The following is a 21,641-nucleotide window of genomic DNA, read 5'->3' as shown; positions in this document are numbered from 1 at the left end:
GTTCTTTTGGATATAACATTTTTTTAGTGTCTGGCTTCCAGACAACATGCAAAAATAAAGGCTTTTTTTTTCCTTGATACATTAACACTGAAATCTAACCCTGCCAAAATACATCAAGCTTCACTTTTACTATTTATTGAGTAGCTGTTAAAACAAGCGGTAGGCTTTCCTAGTTTTGTTGGGAACAGTTGTTGAGCACCATGTAAGACTAATATATGTTAAAACCATATCATATCTGCTGATCTGCAGCAAAGGAAGATGTGTGCTCCAACCCCCCCATAACACAAGAACCTTCCCCTTCCCACTAACTTCCAAGCATTTCTATGGCTTATGTTATTCTTCAGCATTCTACAAGTCTTGGTACTGTGTAGAATAACACATTATATTATAAAAATAACTTTCATATCAACTTGGACAGAAGCCTGCGATGAAGCTGCTACAGAATTACTGTCCTTACACGCTACAGAACGAGAGTCCATCTTGTGGCTGAGTGTACAGATCTCCAGCCCGTGATCTTGGATGTTAAATTTTCTTCCCTACAGGATTTAGTTGAAGAACCAACTGTTCATTTAGATCATAACCTCAAGAGAGTTACTCAAACTGCTACGCAGCCTTGGGCAGTGGCTTTGATGATCTGCAATGTGTTGTAGGAAAGAATAATGGAGGACAGTGACAGCATGTACAAGACAATTTATGCCATAAAACAATTCAGCAAGACAACTTAGAGTTCACAGTCAAGAGTCACTATTTAACCTACACAACTTTGAACTGCTTATATCTTTTGTGCTGGCAAATGTGTAAACTTAATGCTAACAAAACAATTTGCTGTTTTGCTAATGTACCCTGGCTGTATTACTGTAAGTTCAAAATATGGTCCTTCATTAGATATTTTAGGTTTGCAAATGATAAGAAAAGTTTTACAGTTCTGAAGAAAATTCACCAAATAACATTTCTTCATCTTTAAAACAGCCTTTAATCATTTTGTGTTGAAGTGTGCATAATGTTTCCTGATTCTCATTAGATCACTCAAATTGTGTTACATTAAACAGGTTTATCTGTAACACCAGACACAATTCACTGAAAATATTCTGTCCTTTTACAGTTTAGTCCTTGATCTTCACAAGTTAACTAACTCATCTTCTTCTGACTTCTACTACTCTTTGAGTCCCACAGTATAACAATGTTAAAATACATCAAAAAGAATAAAAAGTGTAAGCAAGAGATAATGGACACAGATAGGGGGAACAAATCTGGTAACCTCTGTGGGGGATTCATTGTGGCACTCAGTAAGGTCAGGATGCCCATCACAGCTCCTGAAAGAAGAAACTGTAAGATAAAGAACGATACACTAGTTAGTGTTGATTTAACAACTCAGGAATAAGCAGTTATTTTCATTGCTTAGGTGCCCTGTATTCTTAATTCCGTAGATAGATGACATTGCAAAAATATTACAGCCTCCCTCTACACTGAGATAGCATGGCTTTGCCCATACGAGACCTTATATAAACCAGTCCAATGTCCCTGATTTTGTGCAAGTATTTTAGTACTATGAAGAGTTACAAGTAAGAGCTATGAAGAATTACAGTTACTTACCAGCCTCTTGACAATCTTTGGAAATGACTTAAACCAAGAGACATATCCCTTAAGAGAAAGGGAAAATGATTTCAGCTGCAAGTCCTCTGCTGAAGTCTTTTCGAATATCGAAAAGGAAGTCACACAAGCTGATAGGAACGCCAGGGTTGTCACAGTATAGGCCAACAGGAGGCCATCTTTCAGTAGCAGAGGCAACATGCTGTTAAAACAGAATTGCCCACAGAAGTGAGTTTACATTCCAAGCTGTATTTCAAAGAATGTAAAAAGAGGAGAAAAAGAATGCATTTCTACTTGCTAGACTCAGGGAAGAATACTATTTTAAAAGAAGTGAATAGTGTCCGACTCACCTGAAGGTTGATACAAGTAAAAACCACGTAGCCATAAAAGGAATTTCATTTATGATTAAGCAGACCGGTCTGAAACAAAAATAGAAAAGTAAATACAGTCTGTGCCACCACACCATACCCGAGCACATCCACACTTAGAACATTCACCTGTGAGGATATGGGAAGCAGCAGACACTAGCACGGCTATCGTTATATACTCCTTTCATTTACAAGTTACTCGGGAAAGCAAGTGCAGTGTAGAGCTTTTAAAATCAGATATATTTGTAAGCCAGAAAGCAGCATGCAATAACAAACAGACTGAAGAAAACAAGACTGGAACATACATATGGAAAAAGAATATACTTACATTGACACTAGAAGAATAGATTTTTCATGTACTTGAAAGGAGAACAGGAAGAATGACAACGCACAACTAACCTTAGAAGAAGAAATCAGAGATATTAATGTATTTGACTGCAACACAAAGCACTGTTTTACTTTCTCAGATGGCCTGGATTTTACATGAGTGTATTGAGTAAGTTTAACAGTTACTAGAAAAATTAGATCTTTTATCTAACTCTTGTACAATCTAGAATTACACAGGGCTGCTTCTGTAACCACCTATACATATGAAAAATACAGTGTTTGAAAGTTTACTCAGAATTATTCAGAAAACACTTCACATAAACAGAGCCCAATATTGCTTCGCTTTACTTACAAGATTATCCCTCCTGAAGTAAACAAATATTCACATACATGAGCATCACCAGAGTTAAGTCACAGCAAGAACTACCCAGCTTTTTGAGGTTAATCACCATCAGGAACAGTCCATATCTCAAAGTAAACAAAGTCATTCTTCTCCCCAAATAAAAAACGTATCGTGAAACACAAACCGATTCTTAAAAAGACTAAATGCTAGTTGTGGGCAATGTTATGATAAACTCTCAAGCAGTGCTCACATAAAATGAAAAACAAATTATTTGATAACTCTTGAAACCTTAGCATTATCTTCATATAATTTTGATTTCAAAGAGAAATTATTTTGCATTTAAGTAATGTTAATTTGACTAAATTTACATTCAGTGATTTATGTGAAAAAACAAACATTTCACTAAAATAGTACGATTCTCTTTTCAAACCACTAATGAGCTTACAATGCCCACTGTGGGAATTTTTATTGAATTCTGCAGCCAATACCTTAAGAGAAACTATCACTTTGCAAACACAACAAAATAGAAGAGGAATTTCAATTCCATACAAAGCTTTATTGCATAGGGAATCTTCTAAAGGCTCTTCAGAGGAAACGAACAAAAATACAGCATCAAATAAAGAAAATTGAGGCTAAGGGAAAAAGTCTAGATTTAAAGGACTAGACAGGCTTTCCTAGACTATCTGCGACATTCAACTCTGATAGCCATGAACTTTTGAGCCAGTCTCTTTGGCAGAAACAAAATGACATTTAACAGTACACACACTGCTACACATTGTGGCAATTCTAAGCAGAACTTTTTGTCACACACCAGCGCTCAGTGGTGGATTTAAAATAAGGAACAATTAAAAATATAACTTACCAAAGCAAACTTAAATCCTCTGAGAGATGGCTCAAGGGTCAGTTTTACACAAGTAGGAAGCAGGCTCAGAAATGTTACAGCACAACTACAGAATTTTATAAGAAAAACAATTTATCCTTTAATACATGAATATTTACTTCAATATTATTGCATAGAATTTTCAAACTTACATTTTCAAATTTCAAAATAAGTTAGGAGTTTAACAGTAGTTTTCCAATGAACAAAATCGCTTAAGAAGCCCCAACTGCAAGAGAGCAACACGTAATGATCTTTGCTGACATGAGTGGTTTTAAAAATGGAGTAACAACTATGTAGTTTAAGTAACTATATAAACAAGCAGAAAATTTTGTAGTCAAACATTCTTAAGAATAACTTAAAGGGAAATCTCTATCACTTGAAGAAAAATACAATGTAAGAAAAAATATTTTTCAGGATTTTAGACATCATTTCTCATAATTTTTTTGAAAAAAAAAAAGATCTTGCAAAAATTAATTCAAATAAATAGCTTACACTTCAGTTATGTCTTACCTGAGTTTGAGCTGAGTTTGAGGTGATACAATATTTTTTATCTTTATAAGGACACTTAGACTGCACCAAATATTGGCTACTTTATCCTGGGGGAGGAGGAAAAAAAGAAGAATTGCATCCATTTTAGCTTATGCTAGTGACAATAACAGGGATGGGGGATTGTTGGATTTTTACTATCATACTGTAAAAAGATACTTGCAGATATACATCACATTCTGAGATGTAACACAATTTACATCAGTCTGATCTTCACTCAAACATGGAAAATTAAAAGAAACTGGATTAAAACGTACTAAAATAACTGAGAAATAGCTCTTCAGGAGACTGTATGTTTTGACTCATAAGACCACACATTTTGTGAAAATAAGGTCTGAAATTCTCTGTCTCTAGGAAACTTCTGATTAAGTGATGGCATACGTGAAATTTTTTTTCAGATGCGAAGACATTCTGCTGTCACATTTCATTACATACCTGAACGTATTTAGCTATGCTTACTGCTTGCTAGCAATGACAGAGTTAACCACTAATAAATCAAGAAGTCTAAAGACATTAGCAGTTGTGCTAGGATCACTTTCAAAATTAAATTTGTAACTACAGCTATCATGCTCATGAAACTCATCCCTAAACAGCTGCTTGAATCACAGCTGTGTAGACATAACAGCAAGAAAGCTACTAGCACCAACAACTGAGCCATCTTCTTCATATGCTTACTAGCAACATAGAATATGCACTTCAAATTTGCTGAGGATTACAAGTGAACAGGGGGTTTGGCAGCACCAGCAAACACACAAGACGCCTACTTAATAGTCAATACGATTTTACGACCATCAGCATTTGTTACTGCTTCTGTAAATGGGAACCAATTCAAAGAACCTGTTACATGCACCCCAGTATAAATTTACTGTGCATTGCTTACGTGGGCAATTTCTCATTTTATCTATATTAGCATCCAGTAAGTCACTCCCCAACTCAGAAAATATTTGGACTAATATTAGACTGAAATCTTCAGGCACTTTCAGACTCATCCGTTCTTGTCATTTACAGATTTTATTTTTTTAAACTTTGCACTCGATAAAAAGTACCATGACCAAAAATATTTACATATAAATTTCAGTCAATAGCCAAGCAACAGGGTCACTGTTGGAGGGGAGGGGGACGTTATGTTTTTTGGTGGGTTTTTGTTGTTTTTTAAATAAAATACTAAAGACTACATTCTGAAAACACTTCTGTACTGCAGCCTAAATAAAATGCTGCCTTTGGTACATCAGCATTAACTTTTCAAGGAAACAAGTGCCATTTGTGGTATTATTAACAAAAGAAGATTAAAACAAAATTTAAGATTAAGCAAGTTATTTAAGTGTTTGCTTCAATCCCTGTGAAATCAAGCATTGAAAATTCAAAGCTTCATTTTCTGGAAAAATTTGAAGTTGATAATCTGCTTTTAACAGGTATAATATGATTCATCCTGATTGAACAAAATACCTACAAGTCACTTTTCCTTGTAAAAAAGGAGTATCCTTTCTTTTATGAGACTGTGTCATTAGCTTAGGTAAATGAGTAATTGCTTTGCTGGATTAGGGCTGCAGCACTCTGAACCTTGCAGCATGCAAATGTCAGTAACCTGAGCACAAGTAAAAGCAGAACTGGTCTAAACTTCTTGGAAAATATTGTGGAAATTTGTACTGAAAATACATACACAGTCAGTCAAAAAGGAACCTCTCAGCTGCATCTGAAACACTTTTTTTTAAACGAATCCTGTTAAAAAGGCTGAGCAGAACCAAAAGACAGACACTGAAGCTGTTAACTTTTAAGGTTGTATCTTCTGACACTGTCAATTACTATGGAATCTATTTCAATGGAAAAATGTATGGATTGAAGTATGGGTTTGATGATGGGATAAGTGTTGTCTACTCATATAATATCCTGGAAGATGCCAGCTGAGCTGGGGTTAAATACTGGATTAAATAACTGGCAAGAAATGACTGCTGAAGAAGGCATCTCAAATTACCAGTTCTGTGGTGTGTCTCCCCACATGAAATCCCTAAAGGTCATGATGAAGGTTTCTCAAGGGATATAAGAATACAGAACATTTACAGAAGGGAGGGGGGAGAAGAAAACACGCATGCCTCAAACAAGCCTCGATCAATGGGAAAGAGTCTTCTGAGTACTTGCATGATTTGTTCCACGTCTGTACAGAACGGGAGCCAGCAGACAGCAAAGCAAAACACCACTGTCCCGGCTAGTTTAATTAACAATATTAATCTGCAATAAAAAGAAAAGCTTTCATCAGAAAAGATAAATCCAGCTACTTGTAACAAAAATCAGTTTCTTAGTTTAGAACTTAAAGTTTTTTGTTTCTTTTTTTAAACAGATACAAAACTGAAGGTAGCAAATCTGAACAAAAAGAGCTACCGATACCGCAAAAAAAGCTCTTCATCCCTGGATTAGTGAGAAGGACTCCATCACAACTGCAACAGAGCTACTGCTGTCAGGCTAATTTGGTCGCCCACTGTACCCCCCATTTAATTTAGATTACAGAATGAAGAGTGCTGAGAAAAGACAGCTTAATGTGTTTTGTTATCTATTCAGTGGACTAACTACAATTAGATACGTAAATTAGATACGTAATGTAGATCTCCTCAGCAAGAAATACTTATTTTGCCTGCGAGGAAAACACTGTTATAATGTGAACATCTTCCACCAGAAGTTAATTCAGGAATGACCACATGCAAATAAGATGAACCACATTCTCAATGCGAGGCTGCCTGGCTGTATTATTCAGCAAAATAAAATGGTTTGAAGTCACTTACCCCTTTCCTTTCAGTCCCTTCTTGAAGCACTTTCCAAGTAAATAGCAAAAGAAGGGCAGAGAATGGTAGAGTTCCATTTGCTTATAATTTAAGGCCAAGCAAAATGCCATTGAACCCAAAAGGTCCCAGTCGTAAGATAAATAAAGTATACCCCACAAAGCAAAGCCAAGGCTCACTGAGTTGTATATGGTTTTTTATGTCAAGGACAAGATAAACAAGAGAAGCAACCTCTTAACCCTGGAAATTAGTGAATAAATGCCCTGGAGGACAAGTATAAAACCGCATGCAAAATATGTTTTTCCAAGTTAGTTTTAAAAATGTGTTGCCACTTGTGACTATTTTGCTCAGAGACAGGAAAAATTTTACTTCTACTCAAAGGCCAACTACTTGGATGTCCAAGGCTTGATTCAAACTTTGCACAGGCAAAAACGAGGATGAGTTTTGCATGTATGTATATTAAATATGCATGTAACGTACATTCATTCAACCAAGCCTTTATTTAAGCTAGTGACAGTGCTCAGTAAGATACATCAGGGTAAACACTCTTTTTGGATTTTTTCATTATTAAGGGTAATGCTTTCAAGAGTCTCTCCTCCCCTGTCCCAGAAAATGTGTACAGAAGATTCAAATATATTAATGTTTAAAATGCATATTCTGTAGTTCAAGGACCACTGGGGGGTTGTGCACGTGATTAAATTACACTCACAGTGCATCCTCATCCATGCCTGATTCCCTTAGCTGCTCATACTACACAAACAATGAATAAGTTACCACCTAAAGCAATATTACTTCCTTCTCGCTTTGAGAACAGGTTCCCAAGCTCAGTAAAGTTTGAAGAGACTAAGCTACAGTTACTGTTAAAATGCAACAAAAGATTTTTTTTTACTGCTATTTTTACACAAGGAAAGAAATCAGGTAAGAGATACCTGTATCCTCAGAAATTTCCAAATATTTTGTTTTCTCTTTATCACAATAAATAGCTATGACAATACATTCAGACTGTCTAAATTTTTTCAACCTATTTATTTCCCATTCAAAATCACCATATATATTTGAGATCTCCTCAACTTCACATCAACAAATCGTTATACCAAAAGGCTGTGATCTTGCAACAATATGTAGCAGTAGTTAAATAAATCTATTGACTTCTTGGGAGCGGTTACAGGTAGTAAAGTTATTCACATAGAGTCACAGGGCTGGAAGACACCCCAGGGGACTATGTAGTCCATCTGTTTGCTTTAATACCGTGCCTGCTATACCTGTGTCATTCCTGTCATAATGTTTGTTGAACCTTTTTTTAAAGATCTTTACGCTGCAGATTCTACAACTTCCACAGGCAATCAATTCCAGCATTTCACTGTAATTACTATTTGAAAGATTTTCCCTTAAATTTAAAATGAAATATTCCCTACGGTAGTTAACAGCCATTACTTCTTGTTCTATACAGCATAAGTTGCAAAAACCAGACTGCTGCCTTCCTCTTTGCATATCTTTTACATACTCAAAAACTGTAATCCTGTCCCTTCTTCCACCTTACCAGCTTCTCTAAGCTAAGATGAAATGCATTCATTCACATCCCCATTCCTGTAAGTGACTTCTCCAAATGTTCTACATCTTTAAAGAATCAGGGCCAAAAGTATAATTTCAGAATTCCTGAACTGTAACACAAGCATCCAATAGCATTTATTACTTTTTTCTTCAAAATTTGATTTCTAAGGTACATTATCTTCTAAGTTCATCACACTCTCCTGGAGAAAAAACATAAATTAGTAAATTACTCGATTATCAAAACTTGCTTTAGAAGGTGCTTTGACTTAATATTCCCTTGGGATATTTAAATGTGCACATTTACCATAACTCCAGGATTGTGTCCCTCTGCTAGAGCAGCACAGCCTAGAGCAGTCAGCTACATCATTTGCTTATTGATAAGCAAAATAATTATAAAACCAGAAATCTTATTATAAAAAAAAACACCTGTGAAGGTATCCACAATCATTGATTAGAGTAAGCTTTGACGACTTAGCTCATATTAGATGCCTAACTTTTAAACGGTTAGGCATTAAGTGAAGTGAATCCAATCTCAAGTAACTGTAAAGGCAAGACAGTGTCCCATGTTACAGAACTGAACGTTTTACACAGCTATACTTGACACGCTTCTCTGCCATCTCAAGAAGATCTAAGACGATTCTCTCCCCAAACACAAATCACAGGTGCACAAGGCATCCACTCTTTTCACTGTCACATACCACTGACATTTTCTGCAATAAAGTGACTGATATTAATATGAGCTTGAGACATTAAAAAAAAGATTCATGTTTTGATTGGTTTGTCCCAATATCAACTAATTATCTCCCATGAATATCAACTAGTTATCAGGGTTATAATTTTCTTTAACACCTCTGCTTTGATGTAGGCAGAAGCCCCACAGATTACTTCATACACAAAGTTAACCTTGTTTCCAGTGAAAGACAAGTACTGAAGAACAGTGTTATTTTACAAATTGAAATTCCTTTGTTTTCGCTACAAATACAAGGATACTGGAAATGTCCATGGTCAATAAGAATTAGGCCTGGATAAAGCAATATACAGAGAGCACTGGAAATCTGGAAGGAAGGATCAAAAAAAAGAGAGGGGAAGATGATTATTTATATATAAGGCAAACATATAGCAATGCATGCTACTTCTCCAGTACAAAAATTTGCCCTTCTGTGGTCCATCCTAGATGTAGGAATCTTTCTCTCTCCAATTAATCTTATGTCAGTAATATTTTGAGGAGTAAAAAAAGGATATTTTCTATAAATAAGAAAACATTGAAAGGAGACTGGCCTTCCCTTTGCCAGCCAACTTAAAGCTCACCCACACCCATCTTAACCCCTGGAACCACTCAAAAAATCAGATGACTTTTTATTTCAAAATACATGCTTCACCATAAGGAGTACGCAAGGCAGCCGTTCCCAGATTTCCCCATGTCACAGCACAAATCTTGTTTTTACAACTCAAGTAATAAATTTGTCAAGAAAAATAATTCAGGAGTTCATGGCTACTAAACTTCAGTGCATCTTGTTATTGAAGGCACTAAAATAATTGCTGTAAAATAAGTTAATGGCTTCTTTTAACTGAAAAGTCTTTAATGCAAGATATACTGATTGTCATCAATTTTATGTCAACTGAAGCCATGGTGATGTTCTGTATGTTAATTAACTCACAACCTGTTAAGTTTCGACATGGTTTAACAGTATGTTTATTTAATTTACACACAGATATCAGATACTTGCCTTCTTTTTTGTAGAAGTTTCTTTTAAGCAACAACAATATAAAATAACTGCAGGAATATAAACCAGCAAATCAGCAACAAACACTGAAAAATAAAGATTACCTTCACGTTAGAATCCTCCAACATATCTTACCTTAATGCAATAAATGTTGTCTATTTTCATCTAGACTGTGAATCTTTGATCTTTGACTTTGCTTACAGTTTTACCCTGTTAACTCCTCAAAACTTGGTTCGATTTGGTAAAAAAATCTCAGATTACAACAACTACACAGTGTTTGGGTAAGACTGGCTGTCTACCTTTCTCACATGGGTTCTGCATCTATTTCTTAACATATAAACCGCAGCTTAGTCACTAAACTCAACTGAAATTCAGAAGTCGTGCCACTACAGTTTCAGCTGGATATGCTTTTCCATTTTGTCTTATGTTGCATCATAGTATGTTCCATCGTATTATTTTAGAGATTGCTCAGGTTTGGAGGTCACACCAGAGCTGATTGTTTTCAAGTGTTTTGTGGAAGAAAAGGGAAAATATAAGCAAATAAACATCACAATATCAAGAAGTTCTTCATTAGAATAACTGGGTAGTCTCACTTTAAAGGACAAAGAGAAACAGGTCTACAGAATTTGATCTTGTTAACATTTCTATGGCTATCATTTCTGATGCCCAAAAGCTGCTGCTTCCATGAGTTCAGCTGTTTTGGCTTCTGGCACAACCTCAGTCAATAAAGGAGCACACTCTAGTTCCTCACATGCCGAAATGAGAGAAGGCATTCTTAATTCTCAAAAGAAATCAACTACAACTAAATGCAGTCGAGTTGTTGGAAGGCACTGATATTTTGAAGGTAGGGGAAATTAAGAAGCTCTCAACTATAGCAAGCTCCAATTTATTTTTGTGTGAATGTAATGTGGTCAGATACATTAAAATCAGTGATTTGTTTTTGATCATCCGCTGATAGCAAATATACAAAACAGAGCCAACAAGAAAACAGAATCAGCAGGTTTGCCTGCCTGGAATTACGTAAATTCCTGCTTGCACTTAAACCACCAAGTTAATTCTCAACTGCCATCTTAAACACTTGTCAAATTCTCAGATTATTTCTATAATCATGTTTCTGAAAATGTGCAATTACTCCAAGAGGAAAAGCATATTTTGCTTTTTTCTGGGTCATGGGCTTTGAAAGAAAATGTTTAAAGACACAAGTTTTCTCTGTATGATGATCATTTCACAGGCTCAAGCCACAATTAAACAAATGTACCAAGGCATTAGCAAAACAAATATACCAACTCTTACTACAAAGGTGTAACACCAACAGCTGACATTCAACATTCCGAGTTATTTTAATGCATTATTTTAATGGCTATTGTTGAAAGAACGTTATCAGCTCTCCTAGATTGTACATCAGTGGTAAGTCAAGTAAGTTGTTTTCAACATTAATAAAGAATATTTCAAGGGCAATTTAGTTCTAGTGATTTTTTTTGTTTCAGTCCAATCAATTATTAGCAACCAGATTGCGAGGTTTGTGAAGTACAGAAGTGCTATTGATGAACATCATATTCTGCCATTGTAATCAGTAAAAAAGGCACTCGCCCAATAGAAAGCATTTTATAGAACTCTACAGTCATGTGAAGCAAAAGACAGATCTAGAACGAAAGAAAATAATAACAGGACAACTTGGCATCTGTCACTGTCCAGAGAACAAGAGTTCACAGGCCACATCATTCATTGTTCTACAGATACAGCTACTGAATTAAATTATCTGCATTTTTTCTGCACTTGTTTTATCCTTTTCATTGTAGAGGCAGAACAAAATAGTCAAGTGGTCAGAAAAGTGACAGAATGAAAATGAGATTTAGTATAAAATTGGTAAAATGTATTTTTACTTTCTGTTAAAAAAAAGTTTATTTCCAGATACTGGTTAGCATTTGATAAAAATGACATCTTTAAAAGTATCAAATAACTCCCCCTTTCAGGTAAGGTATAAAAGCTCCTAACAACGATCTCTGAGATCCTGAGAGCCTGTTAAGTAAAGTCAGTGAAGGCCAGTCGATTTGCCAAGTAATTTTACAATAAAAGCCAAGCTAAACTAAAAATAAAATTTGCAACTATCAGAATGGAAAAAAAAATTGGGTCTAGGCTACCAAGAAGTAGCTTCATTTTAGAGTTCCTACTAAACCAGTCTAGTTGAAAAATTCTCTGTACATTTAACGTTATTGGTTTCAAAAATGAGAGGAGTGAAAAGAACAGAGGAGTTTTGATCATAACACAGAGACCTGCAAAATCAGCCAAAGAATTGAACAGAAATTGGTGGAGAGAGAGAGAGAGGTTGCATAAAATTAAAGATGCTAAATTAGTAAGTTAGACGAATTTGTAAGATCATCCTAAGGAAATACAATTTTCCTACCTGTTGTACGCATAAATAACTTATGTGTCTGACTCTCATACCCCTGAGACGTGTGGAGAGCAATCCAATCAGGATTTATTAACTTTGCACTGTAAAACAAAGTACAGACACATCAAAATGTAGACAGTTCTCATTTCCCTTTACATTCCTTTCAGCAATAAAGATGACATGCACAGGAGCATATTCCAGGAATTAAGATGAATGAAAAGAAATATTTCAAAGAGCAATAGTGACCAATGAAAGGTTTTCCTCACCACTAGATCAGTTTACACTACAGAGATTAGCTGCTGTTTCACAATAAAAAAGAATCATTGAAAACAGGAAAAGCAGAATACAGTATTTATCAGGACAAGATAAGTACTTCCAACCTAGTCCCACTGACTTTTAAAAAAACAATTGTAAATACCTTTCATGCTCAAGTATTAAATATAAACCATTTACAGTTCACATAGATGTCCCACATAACTCTGCCTATGCACTTTAACCTACATTCTTATTCCATAAGTCTCATTCCAATAGCAGTAAAGCCCTTGTGGAAAAAGTATTCCAATAACAGAATTCTATCTACATGATATCCAGTCATCAAATGTCACCTCGGCTCTCAATACAAGAGTGGTTTCCCATGTGATGCACCGAGTCCCTGCAGTACTCCTCTCCATGCATCGCTGGTCTAACAATGGCTCATTTAGAAAGCTAAAAATCTAAGTCACACCTAAATCAGCTAAAATTTAAGAAGCTGACAAAAAGAAGAACCTAACCCTTCAGTCCCTCCACAATAATTTCAAGACAGAAAAATAGCAGTGTTAATTTTTAAGCTGCAGGGATACACATGAAATCTGTTTCCCTAGCTTTAAAGGAGCAAAAAATATCTTCTATTTCATCAGCTGTCCCACACTGGTAATTTCTAGGTAGTAGTTTCTCTCCTAAGGGAGGGGGTGGGGGGGTAGGGTGAACTTGGGGTTGTCTCAACAACAGTAAATACTTAAAATAATGAACTTACACATAAGCACACAGAAAACTGTGATAGGCAGTAAGAGGTGGATAATCAAGGCCCCAGTACAGTAGATTGTTGTCACTTGTATTGAAGTACCTAAAAAAAGTTTAAAGAAGTTTTACATTTCCAGCTTTGTTTCAGCCCAAGAAAAGGTTCAACATTAAAGCAAACATGTTTTTACCAACACAATCAAAAGGAAGTAAGCACCTTCTATATCCGCTTTATTTTACTTTTACAAAAAGTCTCAAGCAACAAAACAAAAGCAAAAGTGATGAAGAATAAACTCACTTGCGTTTGCAAAACAGAACACGCACACAAAGAAAACCTGCTAGAGCTTACTTACCTGAAGAGAAAGAAAAAAAAAACCTTAAAACGAACAGAATTTGAGAAGAATTGAGAAACTCTTGCACAAAATTAGCTTTACACATATACTGTAGCTCTAGATGTTTTTATTTGGTAGGCTCATCAGATCCTCACCTCCATCTACAAACAAAGTCTTTATTTTTCCAAGTGTGTCAATTATTCCAGAAGATAGCAGTCAGTTTGCCAAATGCAAAAAGGAAATAAAAATAATGCAGTTAAATGGAAAGGACAAAGGAATTTGAATTCACTAATGATTTTCCTTATATTAATCCTAGATTCCTTTTTTCCTGGACTTGGATGGCACATTTCATATGTGACAATGACTTCTGAACAGCTAAACTTTACTTGCTACGCTTTTAGGCTACAATGCATCCAGTTGTCAATGGTGAACACAGTGATCCACTACTTCTGTTCAATGGATCTTAGTATGAAAGTTTTGAAAAAACATAAGTGGAAGTTAAATTGCTGAAAAGCAACTGAACAGAAGGGGAGCAGGGAAATATAAAGGTATTATACAGATGGACAAAAAAAGAAGCATAAATCTGCACGAAAATGATGCCACAGCAGGTATACCTAGACAATTCTATCAGCATGAATGTAGGAGTCAAGACATTTAAAAAAAAAAAAAAAAAAAAAAAAAGTACCTTAAAGGGCAAAACTAAATTGTCAGAGTAATGCCTCCTAACTAGCCAACACAAGGTTGTGAACCTGAATCAGATGTGTCTGCTGCAGCCACTTGACCTAGTCCTACCTGAGACGATGACCTCAGGAGAGCAATGCAAGAGAGACAGGAAGGATTTTCCCATCAATATTTCTGCTGTGCTGATATTTCAATGGAAGGCTGGCTGCAGTTAGAACTAAGTCACCTCTCCCAAATGAGAAACAGAAGCTTTTATTGAAGGAAAACAGAAGTTACAAAAATAAGACATTGGCCCTTTAAAATCTCACAGTGAAACAGATTGACTAGTCTTTTGTAATTGCCAAGGGGCAAGCTTCTTGGCTTTTCCAGTTCCTCCACTCAAATGCAGCCTGTTTTTGACATTTATTATAGTAAATAATATTTCCTGAATTCCATATAAGCTGCCTGAAGTATCTTATGAACAACTGATGATAAATCACGTTTCTTTAAGATGCATCTCTACTACTTATCCTACCATTCAAGATTGTTCATGCCAAGGCAGTTCAGATTTTTCATACAGTTTTTAATATTCTGCAGTGAGCTTTCCAGTTACGTTGTATGTTTTTTACTTTTACCTTTCATAAACTCAGAGCTTCAACTGAAAAAAAACCCCAATTCCTATATGCGGTAATATTTAGCAAAAAAAGCCATCCCAATTTTAATTAACAAAGATATCTTCTTATTATACTTCTAAAGTAGCTTTTAATAAATATGCCATGACTGTAAAGAATAATGCAAAAAACACAAGTATTTAAATTCTCACCTCCGGCTCAGAGAAATCTCATACAAGGAAACTAAGTACAAATCATACTGTAGTTTACTGCGGTATTTTTTTTTAAATGTAATTTCTTTTCAATAAAAGAAAATAAGCATGGAACACACAGTTATATTACCTATACGTGCTTGTTTAATATTAAAGTGATATTGAAAACTGTGTGAAATCAAGAGATCTTTTAGGACTATGCCATCATAACAGAACTTCTCTCTGTATTTACCTACGCAAATCTACATAAGAACACGTGCTGCTGCATAAAGTTTTTCTAAATACTAAACTGAGATAAACAACACTAGAATTGATTAGAATCTCAACTTCAAATTTGAACAGTATTCTTACGTGCTGGAGTACATCATCTTTTCACACTGCCTACTTCTGTAATACTCAGGGGAGAAGAAAAAAAGGCCTAGTACTCTACAATGTAATCCCCTGCATGTCAGCAGAGATGTTCTTTTCCAAACTCCCAAGACCAAATATGACTTCACTTTACTGCAGATTCAATTCCAAAGCAGATCCAATCTGAAAAACTTCTATTATAAATAAAATGAAGAGCAAATACAACAAGACAGGGATGCCCAATTGGCAACCCATAGGCTGAACCCAGCCTGCAATATAGTTTCATCTGGCCTCTGGGAATGCCTAGAAATAATGATTGCTATAACTCTTAATTTTAAGTACATATTGTTCTGTGTAGCACAGTGGATCAAAGCTGTCAACTCTATTATTATGACAGCTCTCCATTACACCAACTTGGCATAATGAAGGGTTTGGCTATTCCAGAAAATGGAAAAGAAAAAGGGTAATATAGATACTAAGGGGTGCTCTAAAGTCACAATACAGAATCATTTGCATAGGTCCACAGAGTGCCATAGTTCCAGGATTGGCCCCAAATACATTTACAGCAATACAACTGAAATAATATTCTATCCTGTTACATCAGTCTGCTCCCCAACAGACAACTGAGGGAAAAATGATCCCAAACAAACAGAATGTAATTATCCCTCTTGTAAGATTTAAAGTTTTAATTTATACCGATTTGTGTTGTAGCACATATATGGAAAAAAAATTCTTACTGTTTGATATAAGTTCTAAGGGTTTATTATATTTCTATAATTTTTACTCACTTATTCCTTCCCCCTTCCCCAAATCTCCACGTAGAATAATTCTCCTACAGTCCTGAGTGACCTGTAGAAATAAGTTCACTGTCCTTTACTCTTTATTCTAGAGACCCACATTTTAAAATCTGTATTTCACATTGTTCACACAGGTGTGAACAATGAACTCAATAGGTCTAAAAAATGAACCATGCTTCCACCACAGAATGCAAATATCTGCACTTAATGGCAGGCCCCTGTCTTCTGGCTTAGCTGACATGAGCAGAGTTTGTTCGGATTTTGTCAGTGCTGATAATCAAAAGAGTTTTTGTTCATTAGCAGATTGGAAGGAAATCAGGAAGCTCAATGTTCTTTTTCTAAATCAGGTAATATAGGCTTCTGTAGGATCTCTTATATAAATGTAGTAGTAAATTGCTTCTCAGTCTTTCCATTCAATTCAAATCAAAGCTGGAGCATCATGCCAGAGATAACTACTAGTCAGTAGACTACTACTACAGCAGAGATAACTATCATAAATACCAGAGTTTGTTTTACAAACGAATACCTAGCAAGCTAAAGTTCTGAACATTAGTATGTTTATTTTGTGAAGAAAATGGTACCTCAGTCTAAGAACAGGGACAGCATTATGACAAATGGGTTTTTAGAATAGCTCAGAGTACAATACAAAATTTTGCAGAGATCTTAAATTTAAAGGTACTACATTTGCACCTTTGTAATCTGAAATACAAGAGTACTATGTACCATTGCCTGATGGGTAAATTGTAAGTAACTTCTTGCCAGTGCCTCTGAGCTTCATAGTCTCCATACATAGGTGGCTTTCCTGCACCTAGAAAGAGATGACAAAGAGTATTTAAGAATTTATTCTGTTTATGTGCATTGCTTTTCCTTCAAATATGTATTTGCATATTAACATACCACAAATTTTATTCTCCATTCCTCTATTATATTTGAGAATAAAAGAGAGACATGATCTGCTATGTAGTCTAACAGTGAGAAAAAAAAACTGTTATGTATTCTTTCAGCTTTCTGGATATTTCTGTGATCAGCATTTATCAAGATACTCTGCTGCAAAGGAAGAGATACAGTGGCTTGCTCATCTGACAAAAAAAATCATTTGGAAGTACAGTGTGAAAAATGTGGCACTTCTTTGAAATAAGAAAATGTACATAATGGACATCTTATACTGATTTTGTGTGAACCACTATGCTTTTTGAGCATACATAAAAATTGACAGTGTTTTCACTTTCAACCATGACATGGCACCTTGCTATTAAAATTAGCAGCCAGCCTCATCTTTTAACTTACTTACTGGGAAACAGAGAAGCAATAAAATACGACAATATCTGAAGTAAGGTTTTGCCTCCTATTTATGATTTTGCATACAAGTTTATTTTACTTTAGCACAGGCTCCATAGTTCACCTTCATGTGGTTGTTTTACAAACCATGAATATGTGTTACCTGAGTAAGAACCAAGTGATACAGTCCAGCGTACAGTAAGTGCTAGTAAAACAGTAATTGTCATTAAGCTCCACTTTTCCATGGCTGGTCTTTGTAACAAGCCAAAGGGTACCTGAAACAACAGCAGAAACATTGCTACAATACTGCCTGTGTTTTGGTTCCTTAGACATTTAATAGCACTGCATAGTCCCAGTTTTCTCCCCACCCCCAGAAGCACTCTTTTGCTACGTTGCTTCTGTAAGTATGCAGCAATCAGGAGGATTTAAGCGTGGAAAATTTTCTAATCACCAAAGCCAAGTGCTGCCCAGAAGCAGTCTCTCCCATTTCTGAGTCACAAGCTGACCAGACATCTGACGAAATGCAAAAAAGAACCGCAAAAAAAGGGTGAAAGATTTCAAACTTAAGAGAATCCAGATACCAAATCAGCTCTATGCTGTACATCCATGCATGTACTTGAGCTTCATCTTAATAAGTTCCACACAATTTGTTATGCAAACATATACGGTGTGTTTTCTTCTGTAAGCAATAACAGGAAATTCTACAAGACACCAGTATAGCAGGTTGTGGTGGCAGGCAAAATACTCCTGCCAACCATGTATCTGAGGACCTCAATAACTAGTATTTGCTACTGAACAAAAAAAGCCTCTTCAAAGAAGTCTATTTAAATTCCCAGATTAATAACAATATTTTGATGGTTTTCTAGTGAGTTAACAAGTATACAGATAACAAAAGAATAAATATCATGCTACTGTGTTAATGTCCCTTATTTTCTGCTTATGACATTTGTCCTTAATGTATATCTGTCCACATATTAACTTTCCTGCATGAGACAACATATTGTTTCTTCATACTCTGACTTGGTTAACTTTAAATGTGGCTGACTCCAGATTCCAAAGACCAACAAATATTAATATTTGCTAAAAAACTGACAGTTCTGGGTGAAAATTTAGCAAAAGCAGTTCTCCACCATGTCAGGAAAATGGGAAGAGGGAGGGTTTGGGGAAGATCCCTCACTAGGCTAAAATGGACAGTAATGCAAGTCAATCAGATATGCACATGGAAGAAGACAGAACTACGCATTAGTCTCCACAAACAACACTGACAACTCCTGGCCACGCAACAAATATTTGTTCAAGAAAACACAGAAGTAATGGAAGTGTTACATGTAAAGGCCTCCCATTACTTTATTAGGAGGGCGACTAGACTCAAGGCTAGATAATCCAACATATAGTAATAATCATGATCCAATACATAATCAAAATCAAATTTGTACCACTGACCTAGGAATGAAAAGATCTGGCATTTACGATCAAAAATCACTGATCTGAATCTTCTTTCGGTCTCCCTGAAACTCAAAAATGGGCTTGAAATGCTACCCCTCCTGTCCCAAGTATAAGCATGCTTTTCATCACAGCTTCCTCTCCCTAAAGGATCCACCAGCTGAAGCCTTCTACCAGGCCCAACCAGACAGGAGAAATCTTATTCTTCCTCCTTTTACAGAAAAAAGCAGGAGAACTGATGGCTTGCTCAACCATGCTAAGAATCCAGTAAGAATAAGAAGTGTTGTTAGATTTGTCACATTAAAGGCCCCATACATCAAGCTTGGGAACTGAGGAACACGAATATGGATATTTGCACGCTTTCTATGCTACACGTGTGCCTAAACCACAGTACAGGCACATTTAGCTAAATAAAAGATATCGAATTTGACTCTGTAGATGACTGACTTCCAAAATTAAGTGTTGCAAGTTTGGCTTTTCCTTTTCATCAAACACCCATATTTGCCTTACCTCCAGCTAGAACAGATGTCTTCACACCTATTTTGACACTGGTAAGTGAGACCATACCTGTTCACTTTTCTCCCTTCCCATATTACGTAGAACAACGCACTTCACTTTACTCCATAACCTGAATTGCCTACTGCAATTTCCTTATCTGATTTCTTTTCTCCCACTATGTTTCTTGCCATTTCCTAATTTTTGTCTAATGCCATTCCCACGTGAGCAAAGCCTCTCACATCTCCCTGCTCCTCATTTCCGTTGCCATTTCCTATATTTGGAACAACTGCCATTTTCTTGGCTACTACATTTCTTCTTTCTCTCCTCTCATAAGCAGTTCTTAAAATATTATTTCTTACTTTGTTCCTTCATTAATCATTTTCCATACCTCCTAAAACAACCACCACGATCGGGTTCTAAATAAGCGGTCTCTAATTTTTGCTGCTCGTGGACAACAACACTGAACAAACCACGAGTTTCAGGGGAGGGAAGTTGGTTTGGGGCTTTCAGTTTAAACTTTTTACCTTTTTGCCCCTGGACGAGCAGCAACAGGGGCTGGGGCTCTCTCGAGCACCACGCTGCCCCAAGCACGGGATGAGAATGAACTTCGCTTAAAATAACGCCTCGTTTTTACCCCCCGGTGCTTCCCTCGCCATCAGAGAGCGCGTTTACCCCCCAGGCTCCCTCCTTCCACGTTCCCACCCCCCTGAACGGGAGGCCCGCGCGGAGAGGCGCGGCGGGGCGCCAGCCGGGCTCTACCCAGCGAGGGAGAGCGGAGCGGGGCCCCCGCAACCACCGCCCACCACACAGGCCCCGCCGGCCGCTAACAATCGCTCTCCCCTCCCCCCCGCCCCGCGTCCCAACGGCTCCCGCGCGCGCCGCCTCTCCTTACTGGGCACAACGCACACGCCGCCGCGCGCGCTCCCCGCCGCCGCTTCCGCCTCCCGCGCCGCTTCCGGCAACCGCCACAGCAGCGCGCGCGCGCCGACGAGGCGGCAACGGCTGGCGCGCGGGCGGGCAGCGCGCCTGCGCCGCCGGCGGCGGCCGCGCATGCGCAGCGCCGCGGCGGGAAGGCGCCGTGGCCTCGCGGCGCGGGAGCCGTTGGAACCGTTAGGGCCGTTGCGGTGGCGGTGTTCGAGCCCCGTCACGGCACTGGTTGTGCTCGCGTCTCATTGCGGCAGTGAGGAATGGTTTTCCTGAGGAAAAGCATAGTCCTGGCGCGGGGGAAGACCGGGTTTTTAATGAGGAGAGGACTCTAAGCTGTGATTTTTCACAGAAGGAGTGGAGCAGCCGGGGAGCCTGCGCTTCAGCTGTGCCACACAGGGCTGGGAAGCAGCTCCTCTGAGATGGTGTCTAGGAAACAGCTTGGAGAAGGAAGATCTTAGACATGGGCCTCTCTTTTACCACCTTTCTGTTTCCTATACTCTTTGTTTTACCCTCAGTAATACTTCTAAATAAATAATCTTAGAAAACTTTACATTTTAAATGGTTTAGTCTGTGCTGATCTTTACATCGCAGTGTTTTTCTTCTGACTGCGGGTCCAGCCGAGGTTGGGTTATGAAGTTCAGTCAAGTAGCAATCTTTTTTTTTAATAAAACGACATACCGAGGCTTTCATGCCCAAGCCTTCCTGATGATTGGGCATGATGCTCTCCTTGGAGTGGGATCTCAGGGCTGAAAGTTTTAAAGGATTTAAACTTGACTGCCACAGAACGGAAATACGGTCAATAGATACCTGATGGATAGCATACATCATATGTCATAATAGAAACATTAAATAAGCTAGAGATGACAGGAAAACAAAACTCTTCATAGATTTTCTAGCGTGCACTAGCTCTTTTCAAAATATATAAACATTAGACAACATACTTACTTGTGTTAAAAAGTGTTTGCTTCAGTATTGCGTACCACCGGAGATGGCTTTCAACCGTCTCAGCTATTGTCACTTTTGAGTTTTACCTCAAGCCTTATGGTA

General features: G+C 37.2%; 1 protein-coding gene across 1 annotated transcript; it reads right to left on the bottom strand.

Annotated features, from left to right (window-relative positions):
- Window positions 1-675: 675 nt before the first annotated feature.
- ALG6 (ALG6 alpha-1,3-glucosyltransferase) lies at window positions 676-20,713 on the bottom strand. Its single transcript, XM_064516309.1, has 15 exons — window positions 20,560-20,713; window positions 17,890-18,001; window positions 17,172-17,256; window positions 13,505-13,594; window positions 12,505-12,593; window positions 10,104-10,186; window positions 9,367-9,431; window positions 6,829-7,014; window positions 6,145-6,280; window positions 4,019-4,104; window positions 3,491-3,575; window positions 2,287-2,357; window positions 1,941-2,009; window positions 1,594-1,792; window positions 676-1,326 (listed from the first exon to the last, which is right to left on the bottom strand). The coding sequence occupies exons 2-15, from the start codon at window positions 17,969-17,971 to the stop codon at window positions 1,129-1,131; spliced, it is 1,524 nt and encodes a 507-aa protein (XP_064372379.1). The 5' UTR covers window positions 17,972-18,001; window positions 20,560-20,713; the 3' UTR covers window positions 676-1,128.
- Between the last annotated feature and the right edge of the window lie 928 nt (window positions 20,714-21,641).

The sequence above is a fragment of the Dromaius novaehollandiae genome, chromosome 8 (genome assembly GCF_036370855.1).
Source record: "Dromaius novaehollandiae isolate bDroNov1 chromosome 8, bDroNov1.hap1, whole genome shotgun sequence".
In the NCBI taxonomy this organism is placed as follows: domain Eukaryota; kingdom Metazoa; phylum Chordata; class Aves; order Casuariiformes; family Dromaiidae; genus Dromaius; species Dromaius novaehollandiae.
This window is presented reverse-complemented; position numbering and strand designations above follow the sequence as displayed.